Source organism: Gorilla gorilla, chromosome 21 (genome assembly GCF_029281585.2).
Source record: "Gorilla gorilla gorilla isolate KB3781 chromosome 21, NHGRI_mGorGor1-v2.1_pri, whole genome shotgun sequence".
In the NCBI taxonomy this organism is placed as follows: Eukaryota; Metazoa; Chordata; class Mammalia; order Primates; family Hominidae; genus Gorilla; species Gorilla gorilla.
Window position 1 is genome coordinate 69864491 of NC_073245.2, and position 27588 is coordinate 69892078.

General features: G+C 53.0%; 1 protein-coding gene across 2 annotated transcripts; it reads right to left on the reverse strand.

Annotated features, from left to right (window-relative positions):
- Positions 1-8429: 8429 nt before the first annotated feature.
- On the reverse strand, positions 8430-25125 carry ZBP1 (Z-DNA binding protein 1). Of its 2 annotated transcripts, XM_004062426.5 has the most exons (8): positions 24897-25125; positions 20880-21104; positions 20150-20218; positions 19525-19698; positions 17801-17968; positions 16368-16571; positions 14741-14959; positions 8430-9355 (listed from the first exon to the last, which is right to left on the reverse strand). In XM_004062426.5, exons 1-8 carry the CDS (start codon positions 24928-24930, stop codon positions 9159-9161), a joined length of 1290 nt encoding a protein of 429 aa, XP_004062474.3. In that variant the 5' UTR covers positions 24931-25125; the 3' UTR covers positions 8430-9158. The 2 variants fall into 2 exon arrangements, with proteins under 2 accessions (XP_004062474.3, XP_004062475.3); XM_004062427.5 differs by lacking the exon at positions 20880-21104 and having other exon boundaries at positions 8577-9355.
- Positions 25126-27588: the final 2463 nt, after the last annotated feature.

Consider the following 27588-nt stretch of genomic DNA (forward strand, 5'->3'; position numbering starts at 1 on the left):
CCCTTTGCTATTCATGAGGCTGTGGCTGTGCCAGGAACCACGGGCGCTGTGACAACACAGCCACGTCCCCTGACACCCACTGACGTCCCCTGCTCTGGGGCTCTCCACCGATGATCTCATTTAACCCCCTGTTTTGCGGATGGGAAAACTGAGGCTCAGGGATTCAATGACACTTGTAACATCTCACACCTGGTCAGTGGCGGAGCCCTCTGGGGCCCAGGCCTGGCTGCCACTCGGGGAGGTCTTGTTGGGGGCCTCTTTCCTTTGTCAGTGACTCCAGGACCTCTGGACAGAGTGGGAGGAGGTGACATTCAGCAGAGTGTGGCCGTGGTGCTGTGTGTGTGAGATGGGAGGCAGTTGCCCTGTCTGGAGGCCTGGGCCCTACCTGGGCACTGAGCTGTGTGTATGTGTGTGTGCACACTGGTGGGAGGTGCTGAGGTTCAAGGTAGCGGGTCACTTGGGCATGTCACAGCACAGAGGGTAAACCCGCTGTCCACCAGGCTTGGGGCAGATATGGCTTCTGAATCCATCCTACCTGAGCACATTGTCAGATTCAAACAAGGGGCTAGACTAGGAGTCAGAGAAGGAGGGGCCAGATGGAGAGAAGGGGGTGGCTCAGGATGGGGCGTGGTGAAGGTCCATTACCCACAGCACTGATGCGGCCACACCAGCGAGGCAGGCCCCTGCTAGTTTCATCCTGAAGACAGATGATCACCCCATTTTGCACATGTGGAAACGGAGGCGCAGGAGGACTAGGTACTTGCCCAAGGTCACACAGCTAGAAAATGGTTGGGCAAAACCTTGAGTCTGGGGTGGTCCAAGTTTGTATCTTTGGCCCTACACTGTTGTGTAGACCTGGGAGGCATCCACCCACTTGGTGAGCCAGAGAGGGGGCCTGTGGGCTGACTGTGAGCTCAAATGGGCCCTCTCTTCAGGTCCTGCAAATGAGGCGCCGCTCCACCTCCCTACCTCCCAGACAGGGGTTGATGATGTGGGTTTTCTTCCACACTTGGAGGTTGACTGTACTCATTTTGTGCCCTGGGTTTAATCCTAGAGGGCCATTCACTGGCTGTGTGACCTTGGGCAAGTAGCTTAACCTCTCTGTGCCTCAGTTTTTCTCCATGTGAAACGGGGTAAAGATTCCTTTCTTCGTGGAGTCAGTGGGAGGATGAAGTGAGTTAGTGCCTGCGGGAGTCCGGGGGGCATCAGCTCCCGCAGGGTCGGGACTTCGATGCCACAGATGGGCTTGCAGGTAGGGTCCTTGGGAGTGACGCAGGAGCTGCACTGGGGACTTGAGCGGGGGTACCCAGGTTGCAGGGATGTTCCCCACGATAGAAGAAAATCAGCCTCTGAAGGGTGCTGGGTTTGTGCCCCTTTCCCCAAATTTGGGGCACCGGCATCAGCCGGAAAGGAGCCCGCCCCCGGCCCGGGAGGGCAGAACAGGAACTTCACCTGGGGTCTGTGGACGGGCTGCAGGCTTTGTGCACCACCCCGGAACCGTGGGGGAAACGCGTGTGTCTGGCTGCTTTGTGGGGAAGGAACAGGAAGGGTCACCAGGGATCCCCCCACCCCGCCTGACCCCACCTCAGGCCCTGGGAGTTTCCGAGCCCAGCCTGGTGAGCGGCGGCCGGCGGCGTGCGGCCAGCAGAGGGCGCTCGGGCCAAGGCTGTGAAAGGCCGGCTCCGCGCTCCTCCCCTCCAGGCCGCCCCTGCAGTCGAGACCTGCGGAGGGCGCGGGCGGGGGCTGGCTTGGCCCTAAGTCTCCGGGAGCCAGGGTGGGGCCGCTGGGGTCACAACTGGGGCCACAGCTGGGGCAGCAGCCCACCAGTGCCCAGCTGGAAGCCGGCCCAGACATCTCAGCCCGGGGCGGGTGTCACAGAGGAAATTTTGACAATTTCCCGGCCTAGCCCCGCCTGTACAGACGGCTGTCAATCAATCCCCGGGAGGGCCTAGGCTTCAGCCCCCAGGTCTGGGAACCACTGGGCAAGGGCTCCCTTCATTCTTAGCATGAGCTCCCACCAGAAAGGGTCTGTCCCTATTTCTGCCCATTTAACAGAGTAGGAAACTGAGGCTCAGAGGTGGCAGGACTTGCCTGAGATTACACTCACTTGCCTGAGATTACACACACCAGGGGCTGTGACGCCAAGCCCCATTATTTTTTTCCCCATTTATTCTTTTATATTCGTGATATTAACAGCAGCAGCAGCAGCAGCAGCAGCAGCAGCAGCGCCTGTAACGGACCTTCTCAGTCTGGGCCTTGCTGGCACTCTGGGCTGGATGTCTGTGTTAGGGGCATGGGGTGCGCTGAGCATTGAAGGGCATGGGGTAGCCTGCACATTGAAGCATGCTCAGCAGTGCGGGCTGTGTGAGGCTCCCCAGGACGATGCCTGTGTTCTAATCCCAGAACCTGGAACATGTTACCTTACATGGAGAAACAGACTTTGCAGAGGTGATTAAGTTAAAGATCGTGAGGTGGGGGGTCAACCTGCATTATCAGGGTGGCCTCGATGTCATCACAGGGGTCCATCTAAGAGGAAGGAGGAGGTGAGAGGGAGAGACGGAGGTTCAGAGCCGGTAAGCCAGATTCTGGGGGCAGAGAGGAGTCACACAAATGGGGGTATCAAAGATTCACCTCCAGGATCTCCCAGCCACGCAGTTCACCCCCCACATCCCTGACCTGCAGGTGGAGCTGGGAGGGCCAGGCCTGTCCCGAGCTCTGTAGCCAGGGGCGCCAGACCCCCTCCCCCCTTTCCCCACCCCCGGCCCCCCAGCTGACACTCCCGCCTTCAGGGCTTTGCCGGCACTGGCCCTGCTGGATTGCTTCTCCAGCAGCTGGGGGCATTCAGCTGATTGTGGCAAAGGCCACTGTGCCCCGGGGTGGGTGTGGGGGGCAGGTCAATGAGACACAGTGGGGGAGCTGACCAGCCAGGGGCTGGGTGGTGACAGCCAGGCCGCGGTGATATGTCTCAGGCAGCTTTTTCAGTAACATGTTTAAGAGCACTGGCTTGCAAGCCTGCCTGACGGCTGGGTTTGAATCCTATCTCTGTCCTTGGGCGGTAGTTTCATCTCCCTGAGTGGGTTTGAATCCTATCTCTGTCCTTGAGCAGTAGTTTCACCTCCCTGAGTGGGCTGCCTTGGAATCATGCAGCAGGGGCTGCATCATGCTGCGTATCCACAACTGTCCAAGGAACCCTTGTTTCACAGGAGCTCTTGCAGAAGAGGGTTTTCATGGAATGCAAAATCCTGGTCCTGCTGGCCCCTCCTCATCTGAGGTGGTGTGGCTGCCCGTGGGTGGGTGCCAGTCTGCTTTCATCCGTGGGAGCTAGCAGCCTGGCAGATGGGAGTGTTAAATCCTCCGTGATGGGTTGACCACCAGGACTGGAAAAATCTGGTTTTCAATCTGGAATTTTGATCATGGGTCTCACTTGTCAGCCATGTGGCTTTGGGCAAGCCACTTACCCTCCCTTGGCCCCAGTCTCCTCATGTACTTAAGGGGAGGATTAAAGAATGCTTAGAAAATGCCCTTGTCACAGAAGGTCCACACCATTCTAAGCACCCCCCAATTCAGGGGTGAGCCTGGATTGGCTACAGCTAATGACTCTCATCCCCATGCCCAATTGGAGGTGGTAAATACTGGGGTGGTTTAGAAATTGCTTTTGTCCCCTGTGGGAATGTGAGGTCTGGAACCACTGCAGCCATTTTGTCCCCAGCAGGGCAGAACTCTTAGTGGCTGGAAAGTCTCCGTGTGGACCCTGAAAAAGCTGAGTCTGTGGGAAGCCATGCAGAGAGATGGAGGGACAGTGGGTCCTGAACCACATTGTTTGAGCTGCTGGATGAGGCCATACCTGAACACTGCTAGTTTGCGAGTCAATAAGCACACTAAAAAAAAAAAAACAAAAAAACCTGCTTTTTGTTTTGATTCAAAAGTACAAATAGATCTGCAACATCCCACCTACAATATTGAACAGATGCCTAAACATACAGTCGTCCCCCGGTATCCCCAGGGGATTGGCTCCAGGACTCCCTGTGGGTACAAAATCCATGACTACTCAAGTCCCTGATATGAGATGATATAGTATTTGCATATAACCTATGCACATCCTCCTGTATACTTTAAATCATCTCTAGATTACTTATAATACCTAAAACAATGTGAATGCTATGTAAATAGTTGTTATACTGTATCATTTAGGGAATAATGACAAAAAAGTCCACACGTGTTTAGTACAGATGCAGTCATCTTGTTTTTCAGATATTTTCGATCCTCAGAACCCACACATACATAACCGACTGTATTTTTAAAAATCTTATTGGTTTCATTTTCCCCACTTGAAACTTTATTCCCACATTCACTCAGCCTTCCATTCCAGGCCAGACCCAGTGGCTTCACAGGTTTTCTGTGCAGTATCAGGCTTCAGATTCTCACAACTCCCCATGCAGGGTTTTTGTTTTTTTTTTGAGCCTTCGGTGGCTGGGGCCCTGTGGAGAGAGACTCATCAGAGAGCTGGAGAGAAAGAAGGCTGAAAGGAAGGCTTGAGCCTCTGGATCCAACCATTCCTGAACATGAGTGTCCCTTGATTCCCCAGTTGCATGAGCAAATACATTCACCATTGTGCCTGAGCCTGGGGAGCTAGGCTTCGGCCATTCAAAGCCAAAATGCCCTTGAGTCCCTCTGTAGACTCTTCTTCCTGCTCTAAGCATCCAATTTTGGTTGCCTGGTAAAATCCCACAGTGAGGAGTCCTGTCTGGGGTCACCCAGTGAGGAGTCCTGTCTGGGGTCACCCAGAGAGGAGAAGAGCAGCTGGAATGAGAACATAAAATTGCATCTGTGAGCAGGTTGGTGGTTTCAGAAAATCATTTCCAACTCCTGGAGCAAATTCCTCCTCCCTGCATCGAGTTCTGGGGGCTGCAAGCTCCGTTTGCACACACCATCGCAGAAGGGAGGGGTGGGTGGGCGGGCTAGCCACAGCGCGGGCTGAGGGGTGGATGGACTTAATCATTCTCTGCTTTTAATGGTATCTAGTTAATTTCCTTCCCAAGGAGACTAACATTGACCTTCACCTCTGGCCCCCATTAACTGCTAGCAATGCTTTGTCAGCGTATTTATGACAAATTAATTACACAGGGAAAATCTTGCTGGGAAAATGAGTATTCTGATTCAGGCTGGGGGTGGAAGCTGCATTTTGATTCCTCATTGACAGGGGGCCTGGTTATCCACAAAGTTTGGCCAAACTTTGAGGCAAGCAACTGATTTGCAGCTCCGTGCAGAAGGAAGACACGCCCAGAAAGATAGCCAAACCCCATTCTCATCCCCTCCTGCCTAGTGACTCATGTTTGCAAACTGGATACTCTATGAGAAAATACTCTGGGGATCCCAGATCAGCATAGTGGTTGAGATAACTTTGCCTACAGTATGGCTGAGCAGTTCCAGTCCATGGGACAAGACGCCCTATCCCCCAGAGTCAATCCAATGGCTGTACTGACCTTGTTGCCTAGATCCGCCCAGTCCTCCCTGTGGGCTGGCTTGTACAGCAGTGTCTGGTCCAAACTCCCAAGGGGCCATGGTCTGGTCCCCACCTGCCTCCGCAGCCAGCCTCCCTCCATTCTTCTTTGTGCTGGGCTCTCCGGCAATACCCAAACCATGGTGGTTCTCTGAATAACTCAGCTGGTTCTGATCTTCATGGCTTTACTCCAGCTGTGGCCTGCCTAGAGCACCATTTCCACCCTACGCAGCCTCCTCCCTCTGCCTGGTCTTGAAAAATGTGCTCTTGAGAGTTTCCTCCTCCTCCAGGAAGCCTCCTGAACCCCTCTAGACTGTGTCTGGGCCCCTGTCCCACACTCCCATGATTCCCTGTGATGGTTCCTGCTCTGAACTCCCTGCCTGTGTACGTTCCCCTCCTGGCTCACTGTGAGCCACTATCAATGACAGGGCTTTGTCTCCCACTCTCAGTAGCCCAAGAGCCCAGCACAGGGGTTAGCCCGCAGGATGTGGTCAGTGAAGGGCCTTGTCCAGCATACATTGGACCCTGGAGGTATAAGAGTTGAAAGCCAGGGCCCCTGAGCCCAGTAAATTCCTCATTCGAAGCTGGGGAGTGTAGCGGACTTCTGAGGTTCTAGCCTGTCCAGCATCCCTTTCCTGGTAAATTTAGAAAACAGCTGATCCATCACCCTTAGGCCATGTGACTGGGGGTGGCTGCTCCCCATCCTGGTTCCAGAGATAAGCTATGTGATACCAGTTGGCCAATCACCGCCTTCCATTGCTCTGGCCAATGACTGGTGGGGAATGGGCATACAAATAAAGCCATCTGTTGTGGCTTTTGCTGTCGGGAAAGTCATCCCTCTCCACTGGGTAGCTAAGCTAGTGGTGTGGGGGCCTGGAGCTGCTGGGGGCTATCATTGAAAACAGAGGAAAGCAGTAGGGGGGTGGAGTGAAGCTGAGTTCTAAGAGATCACCACCTGAGCTCCTGGATCTAGACATTCCTGAAGCAGGCTCTATGCCTGGGCTTGTCTATTAGAAGATCTGGTGCATCCCCTTTTGTGCTGAAGCAAGTCTCAGCTTTCTATCATCTACGACCAAATGAGTCTTGATGGACAAGGGCTAGACTAATGACAAGGCAATGTTGGGGCAATGAAGTGTGGGTTTGACGTGGGGAGCAGAGGAGGCTTCAGGAGCAGACAGGAGGCATCCAGCTAGCCTGGGAGCTCTGAAATCTCCCAGTAAGGTCATGCCTCAGGTTGAGTAGCAGTGATCTAAGGGGAGTGGGCAGGGGAGGTGAGGGGGCAGCTGCCCTTCAGAAATGGAAATCCCAGTGGAGCTGGCTTCAGCACTAAGGGGACATCTCAGTTCTTCTAATGGGTAAGTGCTAGGATAGGTTATGCTTCAGGAATGACTGGATCTAGGAGCTCAAACAATGTCTTACGAATCCCCTTTAAGGGATGAACTGTAAGTTCTATATATCAGTCTAGGTTCCGACCAATATGTCAAAGCATCCGCCCTAAAGATCCTCCCAGTCGAGTTGGGCAAGGAGATATGAATTTGTTCAATAACTGTTTTTACTGAGGCCCTGTGATGAGCCAGCCCCTCCCCGCCAAGGTAGACATTAGCCCCAGGGGCATCAGCTTTTGGGTGTCAGATGCCAAGGCCAGTGAAGGAGACACAGTGGAGTGTGACAAACGCCCACCTGAGGACTGGGTGTGGCATTGGAGTTGGGGGCAGCAGAGTGCCTGTGTGTGTGCATGTGTGTGTGTACACGTGTGTGCATGTGTGTGTGCCTATGTGCACAATGAAGGACGGACACAGTCCTTGTTCCACAATCACCCTGCCCAGCTGATCACCACCTCCCTCTATCCCTCTCCATCTTCCTCCCACCATGCCTCACCAAATCCCTCCACTACCCACCCCACCCCATGGTTCAAGAAATGTTGCAGAGCCCATAGCCCTTCTACGGGAACTTAGCCCCTAGCGGGGTGGTGGGGTCTGGTAAATAACAAGCTGACATGGTTTGGCTGGGTCCCCACCCAAATCTCATCTTGAATTGTAGCTCCCATAATTCCCATGTGTTGTGGGAAAGACCCAGCAGGAGATAATTGAATCATGGGGATGGTTCCCCCATACTGTTCTCCTGGTAGTGAAGTTAGTCTTATGAGATCTGATGGCTTGATAAGGGAAGCCGCTTTCCCTTGGCTCTCATTCTCTCTCTTGCCTGCCGCCATGTAAGACGTGCCTTTTGTCTTCCACCGTTGATTGTGAGGCCTCCCCAGCCACGTGGAAGTGTGAGTCCATTAAACTTCTTTTTGCCTGTAAATTACCCGGTCTTGGGTATATCTTTATCGGCAGTGTGAAAATGGGCTAATCAACAAGCACTCCCTGCTGATTGGCCAGGAGAGGTCACCTGACCCATGGGTCAGCCAATGACTTCCACCAGGGCCTGGGGACCCAGGGTCGGGGTGGGAAAGAATTTTCTGTTTGGGAGTCCAGCTAAAAACTCCTGAGAGATCAAGGCTGAGGAGAGAAGATTCTAGAAAGGTCGGGTGATAAGGAGGTCAGGTGGCCACAATGGGCCTTGAGGAAGTGAGACCTCAAGTGAGAAGAGAGTAGGGCAGTGTTTCAGTTGGCTCAGGCTGCTATAATAAAATGCCTCACCCTGGGTAATTTATAAGCAACAGGAATTTATTGCTTACAGTTTCGAGGTCTGGGAAGGCCAAGATCAAGGTGCCAGCAGAGTCAGTGTCTGATGAGGGGTTGGTCTCGGCTTTAAGGATGGCACTTTGTTACTGCATCCTCACATGGCGGACAGGCAAGCGGGACTAACAGACTCCCTGAAGCCCTTTCACGGCAGCGCTAATCCCACTCGCCCTCCTGACTCCATCCCCTCCAAAAGGCCCCACCTCTTCACACCACTGCACTGGGGATTATGGTTTGTTTGTTTGTTTGTTTATTTATTTATTTATCTATTTATTTATTTATTTTTTTTGAGACAGAGTCTCGCTCTGTCGCCCAGCCTGGAGTGCAGTGGCGCGATCTCGGCTCACTGGAAGCTCCACCTCCCGGGTTCACACCATTCTCCTCCCTCAACCTCCGGAGTAGCTGGGACTACAGGTGCCCGCCACAACGCCCGGCTAATTTTTTGTATTTTTTTTTAGTAGAGACGGGGTTTCACCATGTTAGCCAGGACGGTCTGGATTTCCTGACCTCGTGATCCGCCCGCCTCGGCCTCCCAAAGTGCTGGGATTACAGGCGTGAGCCACTGCACCCAGTTGGGATTATGTTTTGATATGAATTTTGTTGGGACTCAAACATTCAAACCACAGCAGGTAGCCATGATGGAAGGTAACTCCAGGCAGATGCCCCGAGCCCAGGAAAGAGTGGAGAGAGTCCCCTGGGCCTGGGGGACCGAGCCCCACTCCCATCTACCCACCTCCTCTTGGCACACCAAAGGTTCCCCAAGGCAACTCCCTGTCATCTACTCCTGGCCATCAAAAGACCTGGCCTGAACCCATCCCCATGCCAGGTCCATTCCCCCAAAACTGACTCATGCAGGTTATGTCTGGAAGCAAGCAAGTCAAACAAGACGCTAAGGAATGCGGAGAGCAGCAGGCTAGTTTCCCTAGCATGCGCCCACCCCCAGCCTGTGTCCAAGCCCCACGTAAGGCTGTGCACTAAATCCCACCTCCCCACCAGCTCCCCTCATGTGAGGCTTCATCCACATGGTGGCTGCCTTCTGCAGCTTTGTGACTCCTGTTTCCAAGAGTCATAGTTTCCAGCTTGGGGGTGAGCTTCGAGTGGCTGGGAGTGATGGGCTGACCAATGTCTCGAGGAAAGTGACTTCTGGATTGTGTGTCTGCGGGACGACGACCTAGGGAAGAGAAGATGGGGGATCAGCTTCATGGGCACGTGGCCTGGGCATTTCCACAGGGACCCGCTCTTGGAAGGATTTTGAGCTCAGCTTGAGCCTTTGTTGTTACTGTCTTTAGATTTGTACAAAGTCTTGAACAGGGAGCCCCACCTTTTCACTTTGCACTGGGCCCCCAGATCATGTAGCCAGTCCTGTCCTAGTTTCATAGCAGTGAGATGGAGGAGCAGAAATAACACCAGAAAGCCCCCATCCCAGGGCTCTCCCAGTCCTCTCAGGGACCCCAAAAGATGGCTCTACATGCTCTGGCACTGACAGTCTCTGATTAGCAATTTCCTCAAACAAAACAAAACAAAACAAAACAAAACAAAAACCATTCCAGGCCTTACACATCTCAGGATAAGGTCCCGCCCGCCACACAAGGAGGAAGTGACAGGCAGACCTCATTTTATCTCACTTTACCTTATTGTACTTTGGTTTATTACACTTCATAGATATTGCACTTATTTTTCACAAGTTGAAGGTTTGTGGCACCCTGTGTGAAGCGAGTCTATCAGTGCCAATTTTTCCAGCAGCATATGCTCACTTCCTGTCTCTGCGTCACATTTTGGTAATCCTCACAATATTTCACACTTTTTCATTTTGATTATATGTGTTATGGTGATCTGTGACCAGTGATCTTTGATGTTGCTATTATAATTGCTTTGCTTTGGGGTGCCACAAATATCACCTGTATAAGATGACGAAGTTAATTAATAAATCTGTGCGCTCTAACCTGTCACTGATCAGCCATCTCCTCCTCTCTCTCCCTCTCCTCAGGCCTCCCTATTCCTTGAAAACACAACAATATTGAAATTAGGAAAATTCATAACCCTAAAATGGGCCAGGCGCCATGGGTCACGCCTAGAATCCCAACACTTTGGGAGGCTGAGGTGGGCAGATCACCTGAGGTTGGGAGTTCAAGACCAGCCTGACCTACATGGAGAAACCCCATCTCTACTAAAAATACAAAGTTAGCCAGGCGTGGTGGTGCAGGTCTGTAATCACAGCTACCCAGGAGGCTGAAGCAAAAGAATCCCTTGAACCTGGGAGGTGGAGGTTGCAGTGAGCCAAGATTGTGCCATTGCACTCCAGCCTAGACAACGAGAGCAAAACTCCATCTCAAAAATAAATAAATAAATAAATAAATAACCCCAAACGGCCTCTATGTGCTAAAGTGAAAGGAAGAGTTGCACGTCTCTCACTTTAAATCAAAAGTGAGAAATGATTAAGCTTGGTGAGGGAGGCATGTCCAAAGCTAAGACAAGTTGAAAGCTAGGTCAAAAGTTAGCCAAATTGTGAAGGCAAAGGAAAGGGTCTTGAAGGATATTAAAAGTGCTACTTCAGCAAACACATGAGTGATGAGAAAGTGAACCAGCCTTGTGGCTAGTGTGGAGAAAGTTTTAGTGGTCTGGATAGAGGATCGAGCCAGCTACAACAATCTCTTAAACCTAAGCCTCGTCTAGGGCAAGGCCCTTGCTCTATTCAATTCTAAAGGCTGAGAGAGGTGAGGAAGCTGCAGAAGAATAGTTGGAAGTGAGCAGAGGTTGGTTCATGAGGTTTAAGGAAAGAAACCGTCCCCATAACATGCAAGTGCGAGGTGAAGCAGCAAGTGCTGATGGAGAAGCTGCAGCAGGTTACCCGGAAGCTCTAGCTAAGATCATTGGTGAGCGTGACTACACTACAGAGCAGGTTCTCAATGTAGATGAAACAGCCTTCTATTGAAAAAAGATGTCATCTAGAACTTTCATAACTCGAAAGGAGATGTCAATGCCTGGCTTCAAAGCTTCAAAGGGGACAGGCTCTCTTGTTGGAGATTAATGTAGCTGGTGACTTTCAGCTGAAGCCTCTCCTCAATTACCATTTTGGAAATTCTAGGGCCCTTAAGAATGATGCTAAATCGACTCTGCCTGTGTTCTATGAATGAAGCAACAAAGCTAGATGACAGCACCTGTATATAGCTTGGTTTACTGAATATTTTAAGCCTAGCATTGAGACTTACTGCTTAGAAAACAAAATATTCCTTTGAACATTTCACTGCTCATCGTCCATACCACAGGAGCTGAGTGTTCTGGATCCTGGGTTGAGGGCCAAAAAAAAATTTTTTTTTTACTACTCGTTGACAATGCACCTGTTCATCCACGGGCTCTGATGGAGATGTAAAAAAGAGTTAACATTGTTTTCATGCCTGCTAGCACAGCATCCATTCTGCAGCCCATGGATTAAGGAGTAACTTCAACATTCACTTCTTATTCTTCAATAAATATATTTTATGAGGGCATAAGTGCAACACAGAGTGATTCCTCAGATGGATCTGGGCAAAGTAAGTTGAAAATCTTCTGGAAAAGACCACCAATCTACATGCCGTTAAGAACATTTGTGATTCATGGGAGGAGGTCAAACTATCAACATTCACAGGAGTCTGGAAGAAGTTGATTCCAACTTTCATGAATGGCTTTGAGGGCTTCAAGACTTCAGTGAAGGCAGCAACTGCAAATGTGGTGGAAATAGCAGGAAAACACAAATTAGAAGTGGAATATGAAGATGGGACTGAATTGCTGCAATCTCATGAGAAAGCTTGAACAGATGAGTTGCTTCTTATGGATGAGCAAAGAAAGTGGTTTCTTGAGATGGCATCTATTCCTGGTGAAGATACTGCGAACATTGTTGAAATGACAACAAAGGATTTAGACTGTTATATAAACCTAGTTGGTAAAGCAGCAGCAGGGTTGGGGAGTCTTGGCTCCAATTTTGAAAGAAGTTCTAGTATGAGTAAAATGCCATCAAACAGCATTGCATGCTACAGAGAAAGCTTTCATGAAAGGAAGAGTTCATTGCTGCAGCGAACTTCATTGTTGCCTTATTTTAAGAAATTGCCACAGCTGCCTCCACCTTCAGCAACCGCCACCCCGATCAGTCAACAGCCATCAACATCAAGGCAAGACCTCCACCAGCATAGAGATGATGACTGGCAGAAGACAGGTGATGGTTAGCATTTTTAGCAATGAAGTATTTTAAAATTAAGGTATGTACATTGTTTTTTAGATATAACGTGATTCAGTGCACACCTAATAGACTAGAGCATCGTGTGAATATAACTTGTATATGCACTGGGAAATCAAAAATTTGCATGACTTGCTTTATTGGGGTGGTCTGGAACTCACCCATAATATCTCTGAGCTATGCCTATTGATGTCTCTTGGGGACAAAGAGAGGTGGGTGGGTCAGGGCAAGGGGCAAAGATGTCATCAGCTCTTCTGCTGGAACCTCAGGGAAGAATGTCAGGATGTTGCAGGACAAATCTGGGAGTGTGACCATTTTTTTTTTTTTTTTTTTTTTTTTTGAGACAGAGTCTTGCTCTGTCGCCCAGGCTGGAGTGCAGTGGCATGATCTTGGCTCACTGCAAGCTCCGCCTCCCAGGTTTACGCCATTCTCCTGCCTCAGCCTCCTGAGTAGCTGGGACTACATGTGACCGCCACCATGCCTGGCTAATTTTTTGTATTTTTTAGTAGAGACAGCGTTTCACCGTGTTAGCCAGGATGGTCTCGATCTCCTGACCTCGTGATCCACCTGCCTCAGCCTCCCAAAGTGCTGGGATTACAGGCATGAGCCACTACACCCAGAAGTGTGGCTATTTTTAAAAAACACAGTGCTGTGTTCTTTCCGGAAAGAGAAGACTTCAGTGGTCTGGCTTGAGACCCACAGGGCTCTGCAGACAGCCTGTGCTGTGGGGTCCTAAGCCGGATCCCCATCTGGTGGCACATGCCCTCCCAAGGGTCCCCAGTGGCTTGGAGGTTTCAGAGACTCCCTTTGCTGCTGGAAGGAAGTCCATGCTCCCAGATGCTCATGGCCTGGGTCCTGAGGAATGCGCTCCTGGTCCCCGTTCTGCAGGTGTCACATGTGCATGGGGCTCCCAGGGGTCCTGGAGGGAGAGTTTGAAGACACGTGGGGCCAGGGTCTCCTCAGTGTGCTGGGACAGCAAGGACACGGCCCTTGGGGTGAGGAGACCCTCTGGACTTCCAGGACATGTATCCCCTGGGCCTTCAGGCACTGGAGGGTGGATGCCAGCCAGTCCTCCAGATTCCATGAATCCATGTTTTCTACCCACTGGTGGGACTGGGTGTGATCCCTTATTCCAGATCCCAAAAGGGTAGGAGCGGAAATCCGCCTTCTAATTCTTTTCTCACATGGGAGGCAAAAATCTCATCCAGCCCCTCTCCTGCTCAAAGCCCCCCATGGCTTCCAATTGCCTTAGCATCGACTGCAGCCTGGAACCAGGCCCTGGCTCTGCTCTCCACGCTCAGGTCACCCTCAAACCCCTGTGGGTTCCCACACTGTCATGTCCTCACCTCCAGGCCATTGTCCACACTGTTCCACCCACCAGGTACACCTGCCCTGGCCCTCCCCACCTTGCGTGGACCTGCCCAACTCTCCAGCTGCCCCCACCCGAGGCCCCGAGCTCCCTTCTGCAGAGTTGGAATCCTCAGGCTCTGCAACCAGCCTGTGCAGCTTCCAGGGACCAAACGGTGGCTGGGACGGTGAACCGCACTGGTTTCCCCTCTCCCCTCTTCCTGTTGGCAGTGGAGCCCCCTCCCCTGAGTCTCTGCTGGGCTTAGAGTACCTTGACACAGGCGGCACTTCCCAGACCCCCCGTGGCTAAGTGCAGGCCCTCAGAACAGCACAGATGCAGTGGGTAGGCTTGGTCAAAGACAACAGCGGCTCTCTGTACCCTCTCTCGCCCCTCTGCTTGCTGGTGCTAAGTTCAACCCCACAGATGAGGACGGAGCCCAAGGGATGGCTCAGCACTGAGGTAAAAGAAACCCTGGTCTGCTACCCTCACTGGGACATGAGACTTGGGCTTCAAGCAGGCGGGGCCACCATGTGTGGCATCTCCACTGCAGCAGGTCAGCCTGTGCCCTGATGCAGAACCTTATTTGCATGGCAACCCAGCACCTCTCTCGGGCCCAAAACAATCACCACAACAATGAGACAATAACACTCCTATCTCCTGAATGCTGGCAGGGCTGGTGTAGGGCTGAGCTCCGCCTTCAGATTTTACCCCAGTCTTGCAACCACTGTAGGAGTTGCTTCAGGCTATTCTTGCCATCCCACTTTACAGCTAAGGAGACAGAGGCTCCTGGGTGAAATGACTTGGGTGGGTCCCTCCACTAGGTGGACGGAGCCTCCACGCTGACTCTAGGGCTGCTGCTCCTCGCTATGGGTGGGCACAGCCTCCAGACTCCGGGAAACCAGAGATTAGCGAATGATCGATCAGAATGAATGAATGAATGAGTGGAAGGTGGGAAGAGAGAGAGAACACACAGGGGTCCACTCTGCCCCCTAGCTCACCTGCGTCCTGCCCTGGCTCCCCCTCTCCAGACCCTGCGACTCCTCCTGGGCCAGCCACCCCTGGGCTGATAGACATTTTGTTGCTGTTGCCGATGGTGGCGTCCTCGAGAAAGCACGATTTCATGTGGATTCTCTGGGCAGCTTCCCCCTCGGGGTGAGTTCCTGGACTGGGAATTCTTGCTTCAAACGAAGCTTCTGGGCCGGCAGCAGTGGCAGAGACTGTGGGTCAAAGGGAGAGAGGCCTGGAGCCAGGAGCAGCTGGACAGTGGCCGGGAACCCTGACCCCCAGCCTGGTTCACCCTCCTCCCCAGACCTCCCACCAGTGCCCCACACCATCCCAGGAGCACAGCCTGTGCCTGCCCGCCACACCTCCGCCCGCCACACCTCCGCCCGCCACACCTCCGCCCGCCACACCTCCGCCCGCCACACCTCCGCTCGTGCTGTTGTGCTGTCTGGGAAGCGTCTTTCTGCCCCACTGATCCCGCAGTGGGTCTGCCCCACTGATCCCGCCCGGCTGATCTGGACGTCAGTGTCTTCCTCTGGGATTCAGCTCCTCTCTCCTCTGCTGCCTGCTTCCCACTGCGCTGGAACACTGGCCCCCACTTTTGGTTGAAATCTTATGGGGGCTCCCAGCCTGGCCCCAGCTCCTGCCATCTGGCTCTGCCCTTTCCCACCCAAACTTCTGAAGAATCATCCACACTGAGTCCCGCCTCCTCCACTCCCGAGACCTCTTCTGCTCCCTGGCTCCCAGAAACCACCCCCTCAAGGTTACCACCATCCCTCTCGCTGAACCCCACAGATGCTTCCCTGGTCTCCCCAGCCTGGCCCCTCTCTGGAGACTCCTTTCCCGGGGCCTCTGCTTTCCTCCTCCCTCTCTGGCTTCTCTGCTGGTTCTTCTCCCCCAGCCCATCTCTGCATTCCCAGTGTGGGGAAGGCCTCTGCCTGGGGCCCTCTGGTCACTGCAGCCACAGCTCCTAGTACGGCACCTGTCTTCCATCCTCCCTAAACACCATTCCAGTCTCAAACCATTACCCTGCTCCAGTTGGCCCAGCCTCTGCTTCTCTGCTCATTTTACAAATGAGGAAACTGAGGTTTCCTGCAGTGGGTAGTAGGGGATGGGGATCCAGAGTGCTAGCTTTATTTTATTCATTTATTTATTGAGATGGAGTCTCACTCTGTCACCCAGACTGGAGTGCAGTGGTGCGATCTCCGTTTACTGCAAACTCTGCCTCCCAGGTTCAAGCAATTCTCCTACCTCAGCCTTCCGAGTGGCTAGGACTACAGGCGCACGCCACCATGCCCGGTTAATTTTTTTTTTTTTTTTTTTTTTTGTATTTTTGATAGAGACGGTTTCACCATATTGGTCAGGCTGGTCTTGAACTCCTGACCTCAGGTGATCCACCCGCTTTGGCTTCCCAAAGTGCTACGATTACAGGTGTGAGCTCCCGCGCCCAGCCTAGAGTGCTAGCTTTAAAAGCCCCACCTGCTCTACTCTGGTTCAGCTGCCTGGTGGAAGGAAAGGAATTTCCCATCATGCTTCTCTTCCCAAAAAGATTCTGGCTCCAGTTCCTTCCAGTGAGGACCCACGGGGTGGCAGAGTTGGGTCTGGCCTCTAGATCCCAGTTACCTGGGGGGCTGCCAGGGGGGATGTGGGCAGGGCCCTCGGACGGGACGCCGTGAAGCCTCATCTCATTGCTGTGTCCCAGCTGCACCCGTCTCAGTATGGACCGCTCCATGTGGATGTCCTGGGGCCCCCAGGGATCAACTAGGGTCCCCCAAGTTGAGGAATCACCTGGTGCCATTGAAGGGAGGTGGTGTGGACCGGCGGAACCTGGCAGGGGACAGTGGCACAGCCTCACCAGAGATTACTGCAGGCTTCTTCCTTTCCCTCACCACCACACGCAGGCCTGTCCTCTGAATTCTTCCTGGACACCATCGAACTGGCGGCCAAAGACTTCAGGCTCTGGCTTAGAGAGCAAGAGGACCTGGCAGAATAGCTCATTTTGGGGCTCCCTGAGTTCTCAGGAGCGGGGCTGGTCCTGGGTGTTGCAGGGACACTCACAAACCCAAACAATGAGCTCCTTGTTCTGATTCCCAGTCACTCCCGAGCCTTCTGACCTCATGGGGACCAAGTCTTGTTTGGTGCCAACACCAAAGGCTCAGAGCCTCCCGCAGTGTTTTAACTGCCAGGGACAACATTTATTTTTATGGTGTTTTTCATGATTTTCACTTAAACTAATACTATAAAATTGTTTTAAAATAAATTTTTAAAAAGGTGCACTACTCAACATTAATTAAATAATCAGACATGGGTATGGCCAGAATCAGGAAGGTGGGGCTCAGAAGATTAAAGCTAGGGGAACCATGATCTAGATTCTAGAACAAGGTTCCTCATTTCACAACTGAGGCTGACAGTGGGGAAAGGTTCTCCCAAGGTTACAGGGAGTGTCCCGACTTTGGGGCTGATGCTGTCACTCACAGGTGACAAGGCTGGGCTGACAGGTGGCTCTGTCCCCTCTTGCCACAGTGACCGGCACAGGGTAAGTGCTCAAAGTGCAACAACGCATTTCATCCAAACTAGGATGCCACAGGTGGTGAGATGCACCCCAGTTTCCAGCCTGTTAAAATGTGGGGGAAAGTAGCGTGTCTCGGAACAAATACTGTACTACAATAACCTCCCCTGTAGCATTCCGCGGAGGGAAAGGCAATTGAGTTGTTTCTCATGAAAAACACCAGACCCCATTGAAAATGAGGCATAAGGTCAGGTGCAACACAGAGATACCCCATCTTAATTTTAAAATTTTATTAGAAAAATAAAAATTATATTAAATTTTAAAATGAGGTAGAAAGTATCAGAGTACAGGGAAATCAGGAGAGCTTTGATCCAGGTGTCCTCATTCTCAGGACGGCCGTAAAGGTGGACTGTGGGGGTCTGGAAGCAACCCTTTCCCCTTGGAGGGCAGAATCCCCCCACTCCCCATCCCTACCCTTTGCCCCCACCCAGAGGATCTGGTGGCCCCCCACCGAGGTCCCCTCCCCGGGCTCTCTTGGGTGACTCACCGTCCTCCCTGGAGACTGTCTGTCTTGTAATGATGTTCCCGTGTCCAATCTGGATGGCTTCGGAGTTTGCAATGGAAATCTGGCTGTTGGGTCCATTCTGGCAGATCATGTTGATTGGATTGTGCTGGTAAATAATTGAGGCCGACTTTGCTCTTCTTCCAGAATCTTCTGCAAAATAATATTCAACTGCATCCCTTCGCCACTCTCTATGGGTCAGGGGTTCCCAATACCAGTCGGCAGCACCAAATTCTCCTGGGGAGCTTATTAAAATACCCTGGGCGTTCCGAGTCAGTAGGGCCAAGTGGGAGGCCAGAGCTGGGTGTTTAACAGACACCACAGGTACCTCAGAGGGAGCCTCACTTGAAAATAGCCACTGTGAGTCACCCTACCTGTGTCTTTTGCTGCCTCCATGGCTGGGCCGCCATGATTGCTGGCTGGGAGGACCGCAGGGGCCCCACACTGCTCTCCCTAGGGGGCAGCCACAGCCCGGACCCCCGAGCACCTGCACCATTGCCCTTTTCCCTTGAGTAGTGGCCGAGAGACAGCAGCCCATTGGGCCAGATCGGTCGTGTTTGGCTCCCATGACATTTTCAATATTTGAATTTGTCACTAGTGTTTAGAATCTGGTGGCTGTCACGCGTTATTCCTCCTTCACAGCAGCCCTAGGATGCTGAGACCCCCTCGGGCACCCGTTGTGAGTAGCAGAGTCAGCCCCGCAGGGGTTGAGGCAGGCACCTGCCCAGACTGTGTGGGGCCCATCACCACCCTCCGGGGTCTCAGCTCCTGTGCCTTTGTGAGCTCTTCCCCCATACACAAATATTTAAATTACATTGTATAGCAAGGATAACCCAGGCTGGATTTTTAAATTTTATTTTATTTTATTTTTTTGGGGACAGAGTTTTGCTTTTGTTGCCCAGGCTGGAGTGCAATGGCGCAATCTCAGCTCAGTGCAACCTCTGCCTCCTAGGTTCAAGCTATTCTCTTACCTCAGCCTCCCGAGTAGCTGGGATTACAGGCGCCCGCCACCACACCTGGCTAATTTTTGTATTTTTAGTAGAGACGGGGTTTCGCCATGTTGGCCAGACTGGTCACTCCTGACCTCAGGTGATCTGCCCGCCTCAGCCTCCCAAAGTGCTAAGATTACAGGTGTGAGCAACCATGCCTGGCCTATTTTTAGATATTCATTATTATTGTAGTATTCATTTCTTCTGATTTTAAATGAAATTAAAATTAAAACATTTTCAAGGACCCCTGAGAGTGCCATGCACCTATTGGATCTTGGCCCTGTGTGTGTTAGGTCTCACGGGGAAGCTGACCCTGCGCTGACCCTGGGGCTCCAGCCAGTAGGGGTCCAAGCCTAGTCTTGCCTTCTCTTCTGCCAACTTTTAAACCCCAGCTTGAGCAAAGTGCTCAAAGAAAACCATTCCCAAACTCAGACTGATCCCTGCACCCCAGAGCTGAGAACATTGGGAATGGGCCACCTCCGTCCCATTCACTGGCCTTCTGCAACTGCAGCCCTTGGGCCACGCCTCCAAAAAGCTGTCCCTGGTTAATCCTGCCAGCACACCCCTTCCTCCTGGAAGCCCTTGCAGTGAATTGTCAGTAGGACCTCCAGAAGCTTCTAGCAGTTTCCGGTGAGCTGCTCAGCAGAGCACCCAGCAAAGACCAAGCGCTAGTGTCATGGTTTCCCTCTGCAGCCCAGACACAGGCAGCCGGGGGCCTACCTGGGCGGTAAATCGTCCATGCTTTGGACTGCTCATCCATGTCCAGAAGGTGCCTGCTCTTCATCCTGTACAAGTCTCGGTTCACATCTTTTGCTGTCCTCATTCCCAGTGCTTGGGCGATGACCAGGGCCCTCTGGGGACCATTGTCTTTGAGAAACCTGTAGATGTCTTCCTCTGGGAGGCAGGATGGCCAGGTGGTTAGGGAGTAGTCCTAGGGTTTGCATCTGCCCCACCGCTTCCTAGCTGTGTGGCCCTGGACCCAGCCCCTCAAGGCCTGGTTTCCTCATCTGTAAAATGGGTGTCATGATAACGGGGTCATAATGACACACCGCAGAGGTGCCCTGAGGGTGGGGGATGTGCACAGAGTGCTCTGTGCTGGGCCTGGCACGTGGCGGGTGCATGGTGAGGGTCAGCTATTGTCTGACTGGAGAAATCACTGCTCAGCCATTCAGATTCTCCCGCTGTGAGGGCTGGGTCTTGGCTCTGACCACTGTATGGGAGCCGCCTGGTGGGTGGGACAGGGCCCCTGAACACTGGTGAGATCTTGTACCCTCAAGGAGGGCCTGGGGTTCCTGGGGAGTAGGATCCTGTGTCCCGGCAACTGAAGGGACATGCAAAAACTTACCCCGTTGTTGGCTGAACTGAGGGCCAGGGGTCTCTGGAATTGTAGCTGCATGTTGCTGGGGCCTCTCGGCTGCAGAAAGAAAGATGGGTCAGAGGGGTGGGGGACAGAAGACAGCACCAGGCCTCCACCCCACAAAGGTGGGCAGCTCCTTAGGGGTGAGTGGCAATGCCGGTAGTTGCAAACTCAGACTCCAGAGTTCAACACACTTGACTTCAAATCCTGCCTGCGCCCTGGCAGCTGCGGCTTCCTGCTGATTAACTTCTCCGGGGCTCAGCCTCCTTTGCCTCCTGGGGTTGTGTGAGGGCCGGATGAACCCCAAAACAGTGCCCGGCTAATCTTAAGTGCATGATAAATGGCAGCCCCTTCTGGCTGTGGGCTGTAAAGCTAGAAAAGGGGGCCTGGTGGGACTGCATGTGTTCTGTGATTGGGACCATGGCGTTGTTGCTGTCTCCATCATGATGATTTTCTATTATAATTGTTAGTGTTCTGCCGAGTACTTCCTGTGTGCAGGGCTGGGCTGAGCCTGACGCAGGGCCTCCTCTCAGCAACCCCTACCAAGCAGCCCTGCTGTGAGCTCCGTCAACCAGAAAAAGAAACCAAGGCACAGAGAGGAAACCTGTGAGCTCCCATGTGGCAGAGCTCGGATTCGAACCCAGGCTCAAATCAGTGCTTGTCCATTGCCAGGGTGCTCCCTGCAGGGTCAGACCCGCCTCCCCGGGGTGGCAGTTACCAGGGCTGGACAAGGCCAGCTCTGCAGGACCCTCGCCTTCAGGATCAGTCCCGCCCAAGCGCCAGGTGGCGGGGGCTGTGAGGGAGACTTTCAACTCCTTTTTCATTCGGTAGAGGACTTGGTTGAGCTCCTTCTTGGGTGCTTGGCATTCCTTCACCAGCTGGGCAAGTTTCACCGGGGAGCCAGCCTCTGTCAGCACCTGCAGGATTCTCTGTTCAAGGTGGCCTGGGGGAGCGAGCGGGGGACAGAGAGAGGAACGGAGTCTCCCGGGTCCCCACAGTTGAGCCCAGGCCAGAGGCTCCAGGAGGCACGTAGGCCCCTTTCTGAGAGGGGTCCAGGGCAGAGGAAAGGGCAAGGACCCCAGCAGATGCCCCCTAAGAGCAGCAGGGCAGCTGCGTCTGCCCAGAGAGAGGCATGCAGGCTGATCAGAAACGGCCTTGGCTGGGCAGCCTGGCGGCCAGGGGAGGTGCCGCCTCGCCTGCGCCCTCCCCGGGTGTGGGTTCCAGAGGGCAGTGGGGTTCCTCAGCTCTCAGGTGTCCTCAGGGCAGAGGGGAGTAGAGGGCAGAAGGACGGAGCCAGAGGGAGGCAGGGGGACCTGGAAGCGCAAAGGCAAGTCCTGCCTGGGATGCCTGCCTGGGTTTACCTGATGCCCATCGCCATCCTCCCCGGGAGTGCCCTCCTCTCAGCTCACCATCCATCCATGGCGCCACTATCCATCCAAGCCAGAGACCGACCAGACATCAGAAACAGACCTTTCCCCCAGTGCCCAGTTGTGGAGCCCTGGAAATGCCATTCCTGGATTCTCTGGAATCCCCCCACTCCTCTCTTTTCTGCCAGCACCACCCTCTTCCTCTTCACCATCTCCTAGGTGCAGTGATAGGCTCCCCGTTGGCCCACCAGCTCCAGTCAGGTACCCTCCAGATGTGGCTCTGCCAACCACCCAGCTTGGCCTGCACCTGCCCCCAACTTCCCTCCAAGTGCTGGCCTGTCTGTGCTCCCTTCAGCCCCACTCTCCCCAGCCCCTTTGTGCACACTGTTCCTGCTGCCAGGAGCACCCTTCCCTCACGCCCCAACCTGGATGATGTCTACTCAACCTCCAGGCCTCCTCAGATGCCACTTCCTAGGGAAAGCCTGTCTCTGTGTCCCAGAGTGGCTGGGATGCTGCTTGTGTGTGGGTCCCCTGCAGAACGTCCCCTAGTGTCCCCTGCTGTGCTTGCATGGCTCACTGTTGTACCTTCAGCATCTAGCACAGTGCTGGGCACACAGTAGGTGCTCAGGAAATGGCAGTTGAATGTATGAGTGACTGAGTGAATGAATGAATGAATGAATGGGGCCAGGAGTGGTGGCTCACACTTGTAATCTTAGCACATCGGAAGGCTGAGATGGGAGGACACCTAGAGGCCAGGAGTTATAGACCAGCCTGGGCAACATAGTGAGACCCCCATCTCTACAAAAAAAGAAAAAAATCAGGTAGGTATGATGGCACATGCCTGTAGTCCCAGATGCTCAAGAGGCTAAAAGTGGGAGGATCGCTTGAATCTAGGAGGTAGCAGTTGCAGTGAGCTATGAATGCATCACTGCACTCCAGCCTGGACAAGACCCCATCTCTGGAAAAAAAAAAAAAAAGGACTGAATGAGTGAGTGTCTGTCTCTAGGGACAGATGTTTACCCAATAGACCCTGGGCAGGGCCCGGGTAGCTTCTCCTTGGCCAGTTGGCAATGTGCTGCTGTTTCCTGGCCTGAGTTTAATGAGGACTAAGCAGGACCCCAAGAGGTTCAAGGAGGAATTCTCCAAATGGCCCCTGCTCCTCCTGAGGCAGATCTTAAAAATCAAAACCATTAGCTCACACAATGATTAAAAGATCAAAGCCAGCTGCTCTGCTCAGAGATGAGGCTGGGGCAGACACAGGGTATGGGCAGCACCTGGCAGCCAGCAGCCTGGGAGAGCCACTGTGGGCGGGGGCCCCACCTGTCACCAGGAAGCTTCTGCTTCAAGGAACCCGAGGGCAGTGCGTGGGAGAGCCCTTCTTGGAAAGACCTGAGTTCCCCTTCCAGGACAGTGACTCAGTCCTTTGTCATCTGGGCTTTCTTTCCTGTTCAGAGGATTCTCCAGGTTTGCCCAGGGTTCCTTGGTCACAGCACTTGTAGGGGAGGGAAGAATCAGTTTGTGCCTCGCCCTGATGATTACAACGCTGACCGGCTTGCTGTGTGCAGGTGAAGAGCAATTAGAAGACCTGGGAATTCCCACTCCTGCACCCACCAAACTCCCCCACTGGCAGCCAGCAGCACCTCCATGCACCTGACTTCACACCTGGCTTCACCTTGTCTCGCAGAGTTTTTTGTTTTTTGGTTTTGAGACGGAATTTCGTTCTTGTTGCCTAGTCTGCGGCTGCAGTGGTGTGATCTCGGCTCACTGAAACCTCCACCTCCTGGGTTCAAGCAATTCTCTTGCCTCAGTCTCTCAAGTAGCTGAGATTACAGGCACGCACCACTACACCCGGCTGATTTTTGTATTTTTAGTAGAGACAGGGTTCCCCTTTTTGGCCAGGCTGGTGTCGAACTCCTGACCTTGGGTGATCCCCGCAACTCAGCCTCCCAAAGTGCTGGGATTGCAGGCGTGAGCCACTGCACCTGGCCGCAGAGTTTTGATTCTGGAAGACTGACCTTAGGGAGCCACTGCATCGGCTCCACGGACCCCAGAGGATATGGGGGTCAGAGGTGTGGATGCAGGACAAGCACGGGCCCTGGGCTGGCCTCGACCGCTGAGTCCCAGGCTACTGTGTCTGAAAATGGGAAATTGTAAAATGGAGCAGGTGTAGGCAATGATTTGGTCACAAAAGGAAAATCAACTGGGGAGGAAGACAAGAAAAGCCAGCGAGGGCTGAGTCCGGAACCTGCGTCAGCACCCGTGAGTCCCCGAAGAGGAAGCTCCACAGGACCTCCGCGGCCAGCCCGGCTCCTGGGCCACACCCTGACATTAGCCCTCCGGGGGCACACTCTGTATTGGTTTTTTAAAATTCTGATGGCTGATTTCCTGGGTTTGAGCTCCTAGCCCTGCCAACTGCTAGCTGTGTGACCTCCCCTCCGGCTTCAGTTTCCCCTTCTGTGAAATGGAGACAATAATAACTACTTCAAAGATTGTGGTGAGGATTAAAAACAAAACAAACACATCCCCCATACCGCAAAATCACACTTCACCTACAGTCCACAGCGCTTAGTGGAGACCCTAGAGAACAGCAATTACTCGATACACTATTGGCTTTCATTGCGACTCTTCCAGGAATAAAATGAATGAAATGTTAGCTGAGGAAAGAATGCAACAAGGGGGAACAAAGGCACACATGTATCTCATCAAAGCAAATCGCTTTGTTCTCGATATGACTGTGACATGGGTGTTCAGACGCTAGCACCCGCGTTCGCCAGCTGTGTTACCCCGAGAGCGTCATTTCACCTCTCAGGGCCTCAGTTATCTATTAAATGGGAATGACATGGCACTCGTCCCTGCAGGCCATCAGGAAATGCTTGGAAAGCATGTTTTGAGGTGCCTGGGGCATAGTCAGCTGTCGAAGGAGGATGGCTATGCTGTCCCTTTCTATTTTTTTTTTTTTCTGAGACGGAATCTCACTCTGTCACCCAGTCTGGAGTGCAATGGCGACATCTCAGGTCACTACAACTTCCACCTCCCGGGTTCAAGCGATTCTCCAGCCTCAGCATCCCGAGTAGCTGGGATCACAGGCATGCGCCACCATGCCCGGTTAATTTTTGTAATTTTAGTAGAGATGGGGTTTCGCCATGTTGGCCAGGCTAGTGTCAAACTCCTGAGGTCAAACAGTCCACCTACCTCGCCTCCCAAAGTGCTGGGATTACAGGCGTGAGCCACCATGCCCAGCTGGTCTACTATTCTTTAGGATACTGCTATTGTCATCATGATCTGGACCAAGCGAAACAGGAGGAAAGAGAAGTAGAAATCTCACCCCAGGAGCTACCGCTGGTCCTTGGAAGGAAGAAGTACTGTACCTTCTCTGCCCAGGTCAGCAGGAGCCTGGGCCATGCTGACAGCAGCTGCAAGGAGCCGGAGAGACTTGGCAGGTATGCAGGCTTCTGCACTGTGGCCTTGAGAGGGTGGGCTAGGTCGAGGCTGGGGCTTCTGAAGTGGCTGAGCCTGGTGCTTCTTGCAGCTCTGAACCCACAAGGGGAGGGATGCCAGCTTCCACCGGGCAGGTGTCAGCTGCTTACAGCCCGGAAATAGATGCCTAGCCAGGCCCGCCAGATTCGGTTTCAGGAGAAAAAGAAAATGAAACTTCTCTGTTTGTCTTTTGAAAGAAAAAAAAGTGGAAGCCGGGTGGATGAGCAAGACAGAGTTGGGGACCTGACTTGATGTTGACAGGGAGGAGCTGTAAACTTGGCAAGACCAGAGCGTCCTCCGAAGAGGCCTTTGAGACAGAGGACTTCCCTCACCTTCCCCGTTCCAGGCACAGCCTACCTGGACCTCTACATTTTTATTTTCTGAATCAGCATCAGAGAACCGAAGAAAATAAAAATAAAAAAAAGAGCATGCACCACGTGGAGGGGGATGCCAGGGTGTGGCATCACTCTGATGATGTCAGGAGCTGGGGCTGGTTATCTGGTTTCTGTGTTTTTGTTTGTTTTTGAGACACGGTTTCTGTCACCCAGGCTGGAGTGCAGTGGTGTGATCATGGCTCACGGCAGCCTCGACCTTCCGGACTCCAGCGATCCTCCCACCTCTCAGCCTCCCTAGTAGCTGGGACCACAGGCCTAGACCACCATGCCCAGCTAATTTTTGTATTTTCTGTAGAGATGGGGTTTCATCATGTTGCCCAGGCTGGTCTCAAACTCCTGGGCTCAAGCGATCTGCCTGCCTTGGCCTCCCACAGTGCTGGGATTCCAGCCGCAAGCCCCCACGCCCGGCCCCGCTGGTTCCTGTAGTACTTCCTCCTCGGGGACTCACAGGTGTTACCGAGGCACCGTCCCCAGCTCTCAGTGGCTTTTCTTGTCTTCTTCCAGTTTATTTCCCTTGCCCACACTAGGGGCAGAACATTTAGGTGGGTGAATGCCCTGAGATTGTTCTTGTGTGTATCCATGTGAGCCTCTTTAATGAACACCTATTATGCGTTTTCCAATCTCAAGTGCTCCTCCAACCCATCTACAGGGTAGGGGCCAGTTCTGTCTTCTTCTCGGGGGGAAACTGAGGCTAGAAAGGCAAGATCACTTGTCCAAGGCCACACAGAGTCCATGACAGAGCTTGTCCTGTCCATTCCCCAATTGTGTTTCCTGATCTGTAACACCCAGAAGTCATTGGTGAATCACCCTTAGTGCACAGATGGCGTGGAGTTCCCCGCCTCATCATAAAACTTGCTTATTAATTCCAGAGTCAGATGCCTGGGGTCAGCAGCCGAGTGGTTCGGAATGCCAGCCTGGGTCAGCATGCTTGGGTCCAAACCTGGCTCCGCCATTTACCGGCTGTGTGACCTCGGACAAATTATTTAACCCCTCTGTGCCTCAGTTTCCCCGTGTGTAAAAGGACTTAATCAAAGGACCTAGCGCATGGGGTCGAGGTGAGGATCTAAGGGGCTGATACAGCCCAGCTGTCAGGCTAGAGCCCCAGAGCCATCCGTAGTCACGGGCACTGTGGTCACCTCACAGGAATGCTTTTGGGAGAGGACCCATTGCTTACATCATTCTCAAAAGGGCCAGTGACCTCAGAAAAACTCAGAGCCACTGTTCTCTTCCAGATCACAGAAGGAGGAACTGAGGCCCACAGAGGTGAATGCTGTGTACAAGGCCCCCCAGCTTTTGGCAGCCAAGGGGGTTGAGAGCTCAGCCCTGAAAGTCCCTGGACTTGGGGTCTGTGTCTCATCTGCAGAGGGCTGGGAGGGCTAGAGACGTCTGTGCTCCTTGCAGACCCCATTTATGCATAAGGAGCAGCTTAGCAGCAAATACAAATGGAAAGGGGGTCCAGAGGTTTATCCTGAAGCTATCTGTCTTTGCAGAGCGAGCACCTGGAGCCCAGGTCTTCGGCCCTGCCTGCATGTTAAGGGTTTGAAGAAAAAAAAAAGCCTCAACGCCCAGGCCGGCCCAGACTAATCAACTCCAACCTCTGTGGCTGGGGCCCAAGGGTGAGATTTTTTATGCTCCTGGGTGACTTTTCCTGCTTCCAGGTGGAGAACCAGTAAGTCTGGGGCAAGTCAATAACAGCAAACTGCAGGATGCTTTTATTCTCCTTTTATGTAAAAGCGAAAACTGCAGGTATCACCCTATGAAATAACAATAGTGCTCTTCAAATGGGGGGTAGGTGGGGTGCTGAGGAAGATGATGAAGGTGCCCTCCGGAAGGGGCTCCGGCTGAGCCCTGCAAGGCTGAGTCCCTTGGGTGTCTGGGGTGCCATGCCCGAACTGGCCACCAGGTGATGCCGCTCACCAACCTGGGCTTGGGCACACCTTGGCTTCAAGTACCCTCTGATCTGCAGGGAGGAGCTCCTACCCCAACCCATGGTTGGACTCCAGACTTGACGAATCACTGCTCCAAGACGTGCCCACCCCTCCCACTGCCTTGTCCTGCATCATCCTTTATTCTTCCTGTCTCTTCAGTCACTCATCGTGGTTTCTTCACTCATCTTTCCTGGAAGGAGTCAGATTCTAGCTGTTTCTCTGTGAAGCCTCCAGGCAGTTCTTTGTGCTCCTCCGGCCTG

Coding starts and splice junctions, on each gene's coding strand:
- ZBP1 (XM_004062426.5), bottom strand. CDS start 24,930: ATGGCCCAGGCTCCTGCTGACCTGGGCAGAGAAG. Junction 21,105..24,896: donor TGCTGACCTGGGCAGAGAAG/GTACAGTACTTC, acceptor TCGCTCCCCCAG/GCCACCTTGAACAGAGAATC. Junction 20,219..20,879: donor GCTGGCCTTGTCCAGCCCTG/GTAACTGCCACC, acceptor TTCTTTCTGCAG/CCGAGAGGCCCCAGCAACAT.